Consider the following 13,678-nt stretch of genomic DNA (forward strand, 5'->3'; position numbering starts at 1 on the left):
TGAGAAGACCGAAATATGTATTGTGCACTTCTTGGCATTTTATACAGTGATATATATTACATTTTTTTCATATAGTATAGGCAGCTGCCATTTAGAGAAACCAAAATATGATATCTGATATTATCAAATATTCAGTCAGTTCGGATGAACTTATTCCGATGGAAATCATAAAGTCCTGTCCACACGATCGAGCATGCCCGACGGGCAAACAGTGATACCAGACCTCAATAGTTAGTAAGAATGAGGGTTAATGACGTCAGAAGCGGGAGAAACACAGACAGGGATCTGGCATCATACAGTGTTGCCAGATCCCTGCCTTTAGTTTTCCCGCTTCTGACGTCACCAACCCTCATTTTCACTAACTATTGTGGCCTGGTATCACTGTTTGCCCGTCGGGCATGCTCGATCTTGTAGACAGGGCTTAAGGCCATTTTTATACGCTTTCAAGAGAAGGAAAGAAACTGATGGAAATTCATTGTCTTTACTTCTTCGTAGATACATTTCGAAGGCGTATCATGAATAACTAACTGGCTCGCTTAATTACATCAAGGTTATGGAACAACATGAATACACTACAGTCGATTATTCATACATCTAATAATTGATGTCAGAATAGGAAGTAATGGTTGTACTTTAGTGTCGCATTTCAATTATATTTGTGAATATGGTTTTTTGCTGAAAAAGTTATACTAACGGCATAAAAAATGAGATTATTATTCATGATAACTTTTTCCGAGATTTAAATGATACAAAGACTGTTATATGCAAAATATTACTGGATTCTGTTCCATAAAGATAGATTTGCAATGTAAAGACGACTTTAATCACATCAAAAATGTATACAAAAGTCTTTTTTTTAATTTTCGCTGTACGAACTTAAATTTCTTAGCGGTCTTGAAATTTTTCTTCGCGGTTTTGAACTTACTCCTGACCATTTTGAGTTTCTTTTTCGATTTTTTGAATTTCCTCCTCGCTGCGTTCAATTTTTTCCTAACAGTTTTGAATTTTTTCTTCTCTATTTTGAATTTTCTCTTGGCGGTCACTGAAAGCACAACCATGAACCTCTTTTAGTACTCGACTCCCCTGAGCACACCCTTCAGCATAAGCCTCTTGCCGATGAGAGCGTCGGCTTTGAGGCTGCCCTTCTTGGGCGCCTGTGCCACATCAAGCCGGTGGTTTTCCAGGTCGAACACGTCTTTCACCAAGTTCCTTTTGAAGGAGGACTCGATGACGTTTTCGCTTTGCACACAACGCCCGATGGCTGAAAAAAAAAAAACAAGTAAACAGATAGATAAACATTAATGTTCCTGCGTTTGAAATCATCAGAAAAAAATAGAAAATTACAATCATAACACTTAGTGTACCTGTTTCTGTCTCAGCCTGTCTCTCTTTGCTTGAACATTACCTAGCTGTCGATGGAGGAGCATATAGTGGTGCATATATCCTTTCATGACAGTAATGATTTAGAAATTTTTAGTTGAATTTCTTCATTAAATCACAAAGTATACTCGAATATGCAAAAGGCATCAAACTTATATCTAATAATGAGTGCTAAACACCATTTGTGTGCTTTAAAAAAAAGTGACGAAATTAGTTGAGAAAACCTTAATGTTTTACGAGTATGGTCAATCTTGATTAATATCTAATTAGTAATTACCTTTAATATTCATAATCCGAGCATGTGATTTTGCTCGTTCTCATGTATGGTCAGTTGTTTTATTAGGTTTATGTATTAAGTATGATTTAAATTTCTTTTGTAGACACGTAAAATTATAAACAGATCAGTAAACAACAGATGAACATTTTACAATTGATGACACGAAACATTTAATTTGTAAATAAGCGATATTGTTAATACCATTTTGTTTCCAACATTTTTGACAACATTCATATTCTGATTTACTTGCTACAGATATTTATAATCGTATCTTCGTATCTTCTCAAGACTTCAAGGAGACTTGGTAACTTGCAGCATGTAAATTGACAATAATGAGTATGCAATAATATGAGGACAAGAAAGTAATACTTTTTAAGCTTTTGTATCATTGTTATGACATAGAGAGAGAGAGAGAGAGAGAGAGAGAGAGAGAGAGAGAGAGAGAGAGAGAGAGTGAGAGAGAGAGAGGGGGGATGTTATTGTGGCCACCATTTCCGAACTTTATTGTTGTAAAAGGATGGAAAACTCATTTCTTATATCACTGCTGCACATAAATTCTTACACAAAATCTAACATTCAGTAGGGATATAAGATACATAAAAGACATATTTAGATATATCAAGATTTTCTCCCAAAATTTTTCCTGTTAGATTTATTCAGAAATTTCAGCCAAATGGAGGGAGAAAACCCTCTCCCCTATACCTTGAAATATGAAATAAAGTCCTTCATCAAGTAGTAAGAGAAGATAATTTTATGATGCCGAGATCTCATGTGGTGTTTTTTTTATGAAATTCCTCAGCTAACTCAAATTATGATCGTGAAAAATAATCACGTCCTGATTTTCACCATCATCAAACTGAAGCAGGATTTCCCTAACCCCATAGTTCGCCTTCATAATATTGCATTCAAATTTTTCCTTTTCTATGTAAATATCTTATTCACAAAGAAACCGTCACAGCCGAGTACATCCTTTCCTTCAGACTCCGTAAGTTGAGGTAATTACTCTATGGAGACACTGAATGGAAGAACTTACCGTTGAAGAGGTAATCATCGCAGATGTTGGACCCAGTGTCGGATCCTGTGCCCCGAGGGTGGAATAGGTATGGGCACTCACGGGCATCCTTAATGCATGTCAGACCATATCCACACTTGCCATATGCGTTCCAAGGTCCGCCACATTCCTCATCCAAGCCCTGTCAAAGAGGGACATTGATTTTGCAATTATTTTCATAAGAGATGAGGGATATCACTCAATAGAATAGCGTAATCAATACTTTTGAAATTTCCTGTCGTATCTTTACCTATGCTAATAACTGTCCGATAGAAATTTAGATTTGCCTTCGGGTAGGTATTGTCTTTCCAAGAACAATTGCAAATACTCATCTAAACAATGCTTCAGGACATATACCTCAAGTTTTTTTATATGAAAGGTTAAAATTTTAATATGACTTTTATATATATACACACACACACACGCACACACACACACACACACACACATATATATATATATATATATATACATATATATATATATATATATGTATATATATAAGTATATATAGCCTCCTCTGGTGTATATACAATTCTGAAATTTCAGCTACTACCACATTCACACTTTAACGGCTGCATAATGAATGAAATCCATATGCAGACGATTCACAAAATTAGCCATTTCCTACACCACTGGGATGAGCAGACTGCATCCTCTCTGGAACCTCATTCATACCATCTATTCAACCCTTATTAGGTCTAATGCCTCCGAAGCATACACTCTTTACAGTAACCATTTCTATTTACCATCACACTTCCCCCCATTTTAAAAGGTATTTTATGTCCTATATACCCCAATAACAGCTTCAATAGCTTCAACCTTTATTCATAATTTCCATTGGATTTAACATATACTTCATCTCTATAGAGAAGGATTGATTCAATAATGCCTTCATACATTTCCAATTTGGCTTTCACTGTTAATTCAATTCGATTATTCCGAGACTCATATGTTCAGCAAGGTCTATCATCACCTGCTAATTTTAGCTTATAACCAAAATCAACTGCTTCTTCGCACCATTATTAACATCCAATACTCCTTCTGCCTGGCTTCCATATACCCTGAAATTAGAAATCATTATGAATAAAAACCCGGACTAAAGATATGTTAGAGTAGTTAAAGTGAACGCTACCTTTGCACAAACTTCGCAACAGTTGCAAACGTCCCATGTGATGCCACGATGGCACTCTCCAATGGCTACGCAGTGATTCGGTTCGCAATGTCCACACTGCAGTGCGTCTGGTCTGGAATAGGAGAATGAAATTATTAAGATTTTTAGTTTTTTAAGGTGGAGAGAGAGAGAGAGAGAGAGAGAGAGAGAGAGAGAGAGAGAGAGAGAGAGAGAGAGAGAGAGAGATGTTAAATTGAAATGATTATTATCAAAATATTAAAATTATCATGAATCGGTTGCCTGATGCGCCCTCTTCAATGTCTTCTATCAAAGGCATCCTCTTCCACCAAACCTCTTCTATCTATACCGTCCTTCACCTTATCTCGCAATCTACTGAATTTTAAAAACAAAAAGAAAACTGTAAGGAATACCAAGAAAAAAAGTTTAGTTTAATCAAACAATGTAAAACGTTGGTTATGAAAGACAATCATGATTGCGTCATAGGTTTTTACTCCAATTAGTCGACACAAGGGTAAAGTAGACTCAGAGAATCTGAATGGCCCATCTGTAGTATTAGAGGTTAGGCAACTGATCTCTGAAGACATTAGTGACGGCCAACTCTTCCACATTATAAGAAGATGGAATTAACGCCAAGAAATAGCTGCAAGTTCAAAGGATATCGGTCAAGGTGTCAAGATGATGACGTCATAAGACTCTTGAGTTGTATCTATGGGGATGAAATCGTGTGTTGAGTCGAGAATGATCAACAAGGGCTATGATTCTGTCCATATTCCTATTTGACAAGATACTTATACGTCCCGTCATGATATGTCAAGGTTAAGGACACTTTACGTTTGTCTGAGACTTTTGGAAAATGAATGAGGAGGGAAACCAAATAGAAATGAAAAACAGGAATGATAGTATCATTGATAAACTCTCTCTCTCTCTCTCTCTCTCTCTCTCTCTCTCTCTCTCTCTCTCTCTCTCTATATATATATATATATATATATATATATATATATATATATATATATATATATATATACATATATATATAATACACTTTCCCTAGGAGCAGTAACTAGTGTTATAACAACACGGTGGTCACTCCCATTCGACTTCATCTGCTGAATCCAAGAATTACCAAGAATTAACTCGTCTTGAAAACTTGCAAAAGATAGCCACTTCATGCACCTTTACAACAAAGTTATTAGACCCACCGCGTATATTCACACTGTTATCTTACACACACACACACACACACACACATACACTTCCTGCATTCTCAGGACCTTCCCTCCTAGTGCCTTATCCACACCATTTATTTAGCAATTTGTAGTTTCTGTTATACTTCATCCCACTAATGTTTTCGAATGACATGCTTTTGTTAGCCCATCGCCCTTTATTCCTTTTAAGTTACTAAAACACCTCAATTCATCCATCCTCGTCTATGCTAACCCATTTATCACCTCTGCTGCATATCTCCACATTTTTCACTCTTTAAATTATTTTTATACTACATAAACTATGCCCATTGTTTATTTTAACAGCTTCGTACGTTTTTCTTTTATGTCCATTTAACAACAGTAGAGCAATTTAAAAAGAGAGTTGCTTCAACAAAACCCCACCCATAGACTCCAAATCCCATGATTTTTTCCAAAACTTTGCTCACACCTTATTACCAGTATTGCTTATTTTATTTTGTGATTTGCCTCTGATCTCATGATTGCATTCTACCATCATCCTTTATATCTACTCGTAAATACTTATGTAAATAAACCGCTCCCAGTCTTCCACTGATATTATTTGTCATCGGTCTATCTTGTTAATTTCTATTTGCCCTAATACTGTAGGTCATGTTCATCCATAACCATTTCTCCTAAAGAAAAAAAAACTTTCCAATAATTCCACAAGTCCTTGTAGTTCTTCACTATCCCAAATCTGTATTGTAGTAGGTTGGCCAGGGCACCAGCTGCCCGTTGAGATACTACCACTAGAGAGGTATTGGATCCTTTGACTGGCCAGACAGTAATGCATTGGATCCCTCTCTCTGGTTACGGTTTTTTTTTCTTTTTTTTTTTGCCTACATTTACACAGAATAGTCTGGCCTATTCTTTACATATTCTCGTCTTTCCTCATATACCTGACAACAATGAGATACTAAACACTTCTTCACCCAAGGGGTTAATTACTGTACTGCAATTCGTTCAGTGTGCTTTCCTCTTGGTAAGGGTAGAAGAGATTCTTTAGCTATGGTAAGCAGCTCTTCTATGAGAAGGACACTCTAAAATTAAATCATTGTTCTCTAGTCTTGAGTAGTGCCGTAGCCTCTGTACCATAATCTTCCACTGTCTTGGGTTAGAGTTCTCTTGCTTGAGGGTTCACTCGGGCACACTATTCTATCTTATTATTTTTTTTTATTCCTCTTGTTTTTTTGAAATGGTGTGTTGGGCAGGCTTAATAGAAGGGCCATGGATGCCTGGTGGTTTATCAAGAGGTTGTCTTTTCCGTTTCTGATTCTTTTTCTTCTCAAAACCATCGTTACTGTCCTCCCTTCAGTTGAAGTGGCTATCCTGGAGGGTATTTAGCCTTGCATGGTGTATCGGCTCCTCCATGTTGACCAGTTTTTCCGACTTTTTACTATAGTCTATGGGTATCATCAATCACTTTATTTATAATTCTGTACATATTGTTTTTGTTATAATTCTTGTTAATCTAGTTTTTAAGTATGATGTCTCTTTTTTATTTCTATTAATTCTTAAGCTGTCTGGAGACATTGAGCAAAATCTGGGACCAGTACGCCCTAGATTTCGTCAATGTCGTCTTCTGGATTGCAATATTCGTGGTCTTCATGCAAATATCCAAGACCTTACAGTTGCGTCCAGACAGTATGATATTCTTTTGTGCTCAGAAACTTTGGTTTCTAAAATGAGGCACTCATCTAGCTCCTTATAACTGGTTTTAAGAAGCCAATAATGTTGAAACGTGATGCCATCCCTAGGGCCAGGGGAATGGCGGTGTATATTAGGACCGAGTACCCTGCTTCTCATAAGTCCTGCTATCAGTGTGGATGTCATGAGATTCAGGTAATAAAAGTTTGTGGCAGGTATAACAACTTTTATTTGTGTTCGATCTACCGGAATCCAGACATGGATGATTATATCTTCGATTGTCTTCTTACCATTATGGCTAAGATACAAGATGATAGAAAGGCTTCTTTTGTCTTTGTTGGTGATTTTAATGCTCACCATAGGGAGTGGTTAAGTTCTATCTCTCCTACCGATCACCACGGCTTAAGAGCTTTAGACTGCCTCTGAATCAGGCTGTGAGCAAATCATAAATGAAGCTACTCACAGGTCTGGTAATTGCTTGGACCTTGTATACACTGACTCCCCTGGCGTTATAACTAGTAAGGTTGGTTCTCCAGTCGGGACATCTGATTATGCCTTGATTTCATTAGTAGTGAAGACTGAGCCTGTCCCTGATATAACATACTCTTGTAAAATTTATATGAAATCCCAAGCAGACTGGAATGGGATTTTGCATGATCTTTTGTGCTTGAATTGGTCACAATTATATAGTAGTGTAGATCCTGTTGTCCCTTTGAATGAAAATCTAGTCAACATAATTGACAGGCGTATCCCTTCTTGTGTACTAAGGTACCGAGTGAAGGACAAACCGTGGTTCAATGATGATTGTAGACGTGCTTATTTGGAGAAGCAGGAGGCCTATCATCTTTGGAAGGGTAACAGATCAGATGTGACCTGGAACAACTATACTCATCTTCGGGCTTTTGCTCAGAAAGTTTATGCCTCAACTGAAAAAGAGTACACTTTAACAATAAAAGAAACCCTTTCTAGAACAACTCAGGAACATAAATGGTGGTCTACCCTTAAATCTGAACTCTTTGGTGTAGATGCAACAGTTCCTCCTTTACTTTAACCAGATAGCTCAGTCACTCACTGTCCAAAGGAAAGGGTAACCCTTTTGGCTGATGTTTTTGACAGTAAACAGAGTAATGAAAAACTTGAACTTCCTCATTCCTGTTTTCCTGAGGCTAAACTAACTAGTTAAGCTTTTCGATCTCGTGAGATTAAAGCTCTGTTGATGGACCTTGATGCTTATGGAGGTGTAGACCCAAATAGTATTTTTCCTTTGTTTTTTATAAAGGCAGCAGATTTCTTAGTTCCAAAGTTATCTGTTATTTTGAGCAAGTTAGCAAGAAGAGGAGCTTTTAGCACTTGTTGGAGAATTGGTAATGTTACTTCTCTATGTAAATGTGTTTGTGGTAGCTCAAGTCCCACTGATTACTGCCCAATTTCCATAACTCCCATATTATCTAAAGTTTTTGAACGTCTTCTGGCAAAACGTCTAAATAGGTTTGCTGAAGGTAATCATCTATTTCCTAGTTTGCAATTTGGTTTTCGTAAAGGCCTTGGAGCATGTGATGCCCTTCTTACAATCTCCAATGCTGTACAGAAATCCCTTGATTGTGGTCAGGAAGTTCGTATGATTGGCCTTGATTTTAGTGCTGCCTTTGACCGTGTTAATCACGAGGCCCTTGTTTTCAAACTGAAACAGTTGGGAGTGGGTGGGTCGTTTCTTAGCATTATTATTGATTTTTTTAGTAATAGATCTCAAAGAGTTGTTGTTGATGGGCACCATAGTGAGTATAGGAATGTGATATCCTGAGTTCCACAGGGTAGTGTTCTTGGCCCATTACTTTTCATATTATATACACATGACATGTGGTTTGGCCTAGAAAACAAGCTTGTTGCATATGCAGATGATGCTACTCTCTTTGCATCAATTCCATCCCCTGAATGTAGATCTGAGGTTGGTGAATCCCTTAATAGAGATTTAGCTAAAATTAGTGCATGGTGCAAATTATGGGGTATGAAGTTGAATCCTAACAAAACTCAAAGTATGATTGTAAGTAGGTAAAGGATGGTGGCTCCTAAACATCCGGATCACAGTATTGATAATGTCTCTTTAAATTTGTATGAATCTTTTAAAATTTTAGGCGTGATTCTCGACAGCAAATTTACTTTTGAGAAACACATTCGGTCTGTGTCTTCTTCAATTGCACAAAAAAATTGGCTTATTGAGAAAGTCTTACGAGATTTTCGGTGATCAATCTTTTCTGAAGAAGTGTTTTAATTCTTTCATCCTACCTTGTTTTAAGTATTGTTCTCCTGTCTGGTGTTCAGCTGCTGATTCTCATCTTAATTTCTTGGACAGAAACTTACATACATACATATACCAAAGGCACTTCCCCCAATTTTGGGGGGTAGCCGACATCAACAATGAAACAAAACAAAAAGGGGACCTCTACTCTCTACGTTCCTCCAGCCTAACCAGGGACTCAGCCGAGTTCAGCTGGTACTGCTAGGGTGCCACAGCCCAACCTCCCACATTATCCAACACAGATGAAGCTTCATAATGCTGAATCCCCTACTGCTGCTACCTCCGCGGTCATTTAAGGCACCGGAGGAAGCAGCAGGACCTACCGGAACTGCGTCACAATCGCTCTCCATTCATTCCTATTTCTAGCACGCTCTCTTGCCTCTCTCACATCTATCCTCCTATCACCCAGAGCTTTCTTCACACCATCCATCCACCCAAACCTTGGCCTTCCTCTTGTACTTCTCCCATCAACTCTTGCATTCATCACCTTCTTTAGCAGACAGCCATTTTCCATTCTCTCAACATGGCCAAACCACCTCAACACATTCATATCCACTCTAGCCGCTAACTCATTTCTTACACCCGTTCTCACCCTCACCACTTCGTTCCTAACCCTATCTACTCGAGATACACCAGCCATACTCCTTAGACACTTCATCTCAAACACATTCAATTTCTGTCTCTCCATCACTTTCATTCCCCACAACTCCGATCCATACATCACAGTTGGTACAATCACTTTCTCATATAGAACTCTCTTTACATTCATGCCCAACCCTCTATTTTTTACTACTCCCTTAACTGCCCCCAACACTTTGCAATCTTCATTCACTCTCTGACGTACATCTGCTTCCACTCCACCATTTGGTGCAACAACAGACCCCAAGTACTTAAACTGATCCACCTCCTCAAGTAACTCTCCATTCAACATGACATTCAACCTTGCACCACCTTCCCTTCTCGTACATCTCATAACCTTACTCTTACCCACGTTAACTCTCAACTTCCTTCTCTCACACACCCTTCCAAATTCTGTCACTAGTCGGTCAAGCTTCTCTTCTGTGTCTGCTACCAGTACAGTATCATCCGCAAACAACAACTGATTTACCTCCCATTCATGATCATTCTCGCCTACCAGTTTTAATCCTCGTCCAAGCACTCGAGCATTCACCTCTCTCACCACTCCATCAACATACAAGTTAAACAACCACGGCGACATCACACATCCCTGTCTCAGCCCCACTCTCACCGGAAACCAATCGCTCACTTCATTTCCTATTCTAACACATGCTTTACTACCTTTGTAGAAACTTTTCACTGCTTGCAACAACCTTCCACCAATTCCATATAACCTCATCACATTCCACATTGCTTCCCTATCAACTCTATCAGAAACTTACGGTCTATTAAATTTCTTATTCCTGATCTAGATATTAATTTTTGGCACCGTTGTTCAATTAGTTCAATTAACTCTGACCATCCTTTACATTCAGATCTACCTGGACAATTCTATCCTGTTCGTAATACTAGGCAGGCAATTAATTCTAATAGCCAGGCCTTCTCCACCATGAGGCTCAATACTACACAGTATTCTAGAAGTTTTATTCCAGCTGTTACCAAGTTGTGGAATGATCTTCCTAATCGGGTAGTTGAATCAGTAGAACTTCAAAAGTTCAAAGTTGGAGCAAATGTTTTTATGTTGACCAGGCTGACATGAGTCTTTTTATAGTTAATATGTGACGTATCTGTTTTTGACGTTCTTACTAGTTTATATAGGACATATTTGTTTTGGCGTTGTTACTGTTTTTAGAATGATTTATTGTTCATTTATTCTCATCATTTATTTATTTCCTTTCCTGACTGGGCTATTTTTCCTTATTGGAGCCCTTGGGTTTATAGCATCTTGCCTTTTCAACTAGGGTTGTGGCTTGGCTAGTAATAATAATAATAATAATATGCTAACATCACCATTCCTTGCTAACTTCATTCTTGATATTATTTCGTAAACCAATTTCTCACCAACGTCAAATCTCTTTACTCTGATATTTTGGATGTTGCGTATAGGTTTGATAAAGCCACAGACATAACACACTTATCTTAGACCTACTTTTAAAACAGTGCAATCATTCATATATATATATATATATATATATATATATATATATATATATATATATATATATATATATATATATATACAGATGGATTGTTTATGAAAGCACAATAAGATAAATTATATGAATACATATGTAGATACAGATATGCAGATACATAGGTAAGTAGAGAGATAGCTAGGTCATTTATATGCTAAAGGATTCTTTGTTCATAATCCCGACTGAAATAAGAAAATAGATTCAGAATTCTCGATCTACGGTCAACCTCTCGGTATTTAACCAAGAAATCAAATACACTATTTTTAGCATTGTAGGCTACGTAGCACAAATCGAATTCAGTCTATTAAACATGCTGCAAGTGGTGCCGTATGAATTATTTTTATTTCCATTTAAATTTAATAGAATTTTGCACAAGACTGTGTTATGACAACAAACTGATCACATAAAACATAATAATTGTGCATGTTTCACTAGGTCTAAACTAGAAATGTTTTATAAAATTAATTAGGAGGTGAAACAATGAAACCGGTCTCAACGAATTTATTAATTAATATATAGTTAACGATAATTACATCTGAAAATGCACTTTGATATATCTCAATTCTGTATTGGACAAAATACACATTCTCCCCCATAGAATGATATAAATTTTCGGAAATCGAAATACGTTATTGTTTTTTTTTTCTTTTCTTTTAAAAGTGGGTCCTTAATCATAATACCGTTACAGGCTGCTGAGAAGTAAAAGCTCTTGTTAATATTATTGCCGATGAAGCAAAAAGAACTATGTTTAAACAAATGGAGTGTGTTAACTGGGATGATCATGCCCACTTCAGTTTTACATTGTCGAGTCGCCCTCACCACACGGTATTCACGTTGGGATTTTGAATCAGTGGAAGTCCCGCGGGCAGCCATTCCTTTGTTCATTGTGAATTGCGATGATGCAAATGAAATCAGTTGACTCTAGTGGGTCGTCAGTGATAGTGCATCCAAATTGGACTTACGTTCTTTCAGTTATAATTCTCTGGTGGTGTACTTGAGGATTACATCATGAAAACAAGTTAGTGGAATGTTTTGAATGTATTCGTGAATTTCATTGCCTAGCCTAAACCGTTTGCCCAATAGCAGCTCTAACATAGCCTAGGCCCCTAGGTAGATAATATTTGTGGCTAGTGCTAGTAGACCACATTCTAACATATTCTTAGATACCGTTATGGAAATGTGAAGTCTGAAAATCTTATGTGTAATTGTTATTAACTGAATGAGACTAATCAGTGGACGGAGGCAAACGTCAACCAGGTTAGGTTAGGTTTGATCATGTGCCTGGAAGACTGGAGTGAACTATATTTTTAAATGTTACCAGATGTTTACAGGTGTTTACGGCTTTAGTATTTCCCTTTTTAGTAAACGATTCTGTCACAGTTGTCATAAAAATACTGTCGTTTTAAGACTGTCCGAATCTCAGCCGATGTTAAAGGTGCCAAAAGATGACAATTTCACAATTATCACAAAGGTCAAAGTATTTATTTTAACACATTTTCCCCCTTTAAGGAATAATCATACACTTAGTCTGGTAACGTACCCAGTTTTATCGTAGATGTGTTGTTCCCGTTGATTTGACCGTTAACACTAGTGAAAGTCACTGGTTCTCCACAGATTTGCTTTAGTAGCTCGGATCGAATGGGATTGGTCAACCCCGTGATAAGTGTTGAGAGCAATATAAGCTCGGTCTCGGGATCATTGTTATCTTATAGCTTCTCACTGCAAGAATTTACCCCAAAGACAGCTGAGTATGGCAGCAAAGGGGGTATGTCCTTTTGAGGACAGTAGTAGGACAATTAGCTAGTGCTATTTGAATAATATTGCATAATCTAGGAACTATTTTTATTGTAAAACGAAAGTCAGTTCTATCATTGTTGTAGGTCTGTATTACGTATAGGCGTTTGCATTTTCAAGTCGAGTCTAAGGAAATGAGTACAGTAGTTTTCATTTAAAAGAGAACTTATGATTACTAAAATTTTTAAAGAAAGAGATAACGAATGAATAATTTGATAAAACCGCCTGCCATGTTTACGAGAACGGCAGTGTTACAAAAGTAACAACTTTTGTTGATTCGTTCGTCTAATTGACATTGTTCCAAGTAATAAGAATGAAATTAGTTCAAATTACCTTTCTGGATTATATCGTACATTGCATCTACAAAGTATATTGAATCGTTCTTCCATTGTGTTGGTCCAGTTTATATTACCATCATTTAAAAATTGATCGAACTTGCAGGACTTCAGGGTATAATGGGACTCATGTGTGCACGACAAAATCACGCTGGCCAAAGTTGACATACTGGATTTCCTATCCATGCAATACATTTTCTCGTGTGGCTATGACTGTGAGGAACGTTTTCTGGCCCTAAATGTGTTCGTATATCATTACATATTTGAATGTGCAAGTACACTGCTGCTGGGTTCCACGTTTGTTTACTAATAGCACCATCGAGTTTAGTGCAATTCCATGTCCCTACACACAAGAGATCTGTTTGGTTAATTTTTAATGATTTTCAA

General features: G+C 37.3%; 2 protein-coding genes across 3 annotated transcripts in view; one reads left to right on the top strand and one right to left on the bottom strand.

Annotated features, from left to right (window-relative positions):
- The window catches only part of LOC137634279 (serine protease HTRA3-like), a 20,669-nt gene continuing 6,991 nt past the window's right edge, over positions 1–13,678 (bottom strand). For both annotated transcript variants that reach the window (XM_068366579.1, XM_068366580.1), the window contains exons 3-5: positions 3,844–3,955; positions 2,691–2,850; positions 1–1,261 (exon numbers count right to left, since the gene is read on the bottom strand). In XM_068366579.1, coding sequence (XP_068222680.1) covers positions 1,068–1,261; positions 2,691–2,850; positions 3,844–3,955 — 466 coding nt within the window. In that variant the 3' untranslated portion in view covers positions 1–1,067. The remainder of the gene's footprint in view (positions 1,262–2,690; positions 2,851–3,843; positions 3,956–13,678) is intronic.
- The window catches only part of Rpn6 (regulatory particle non-ATPase 6), a 77,735-nt gene continuing 76,095 nt past the window's right edge, over positions 12,039–13,678 (top strand). Inside the window, exon 1 of the mRNA XM_068366578.1 lies at positions 12,039–12,180. Within this exon, the coding sequence (XP_068222679.1) occupies positions 12,171–12,180 (10 nt within the window). The 5' untranslated portion in view covers positions 12,039–12,170. The remainder of the gene's footprint in view (positions 12,181–13,678) is intronic.

Source organism: Palaemon carinicauda, chromosome 44, assembly GCF_036898095.1.
Source record: "Palaemon carinicauda isolate YSFRI2023 chromosome 44, ASM3689809v2, whole genome shotgun sequence".
Lineage (NCBI taxonomy): Eukaryota > Metazoa > Arthropoda > Malacostraca > Decapoda > Palaemonidae > Palaemon > Palaemon carinicauda.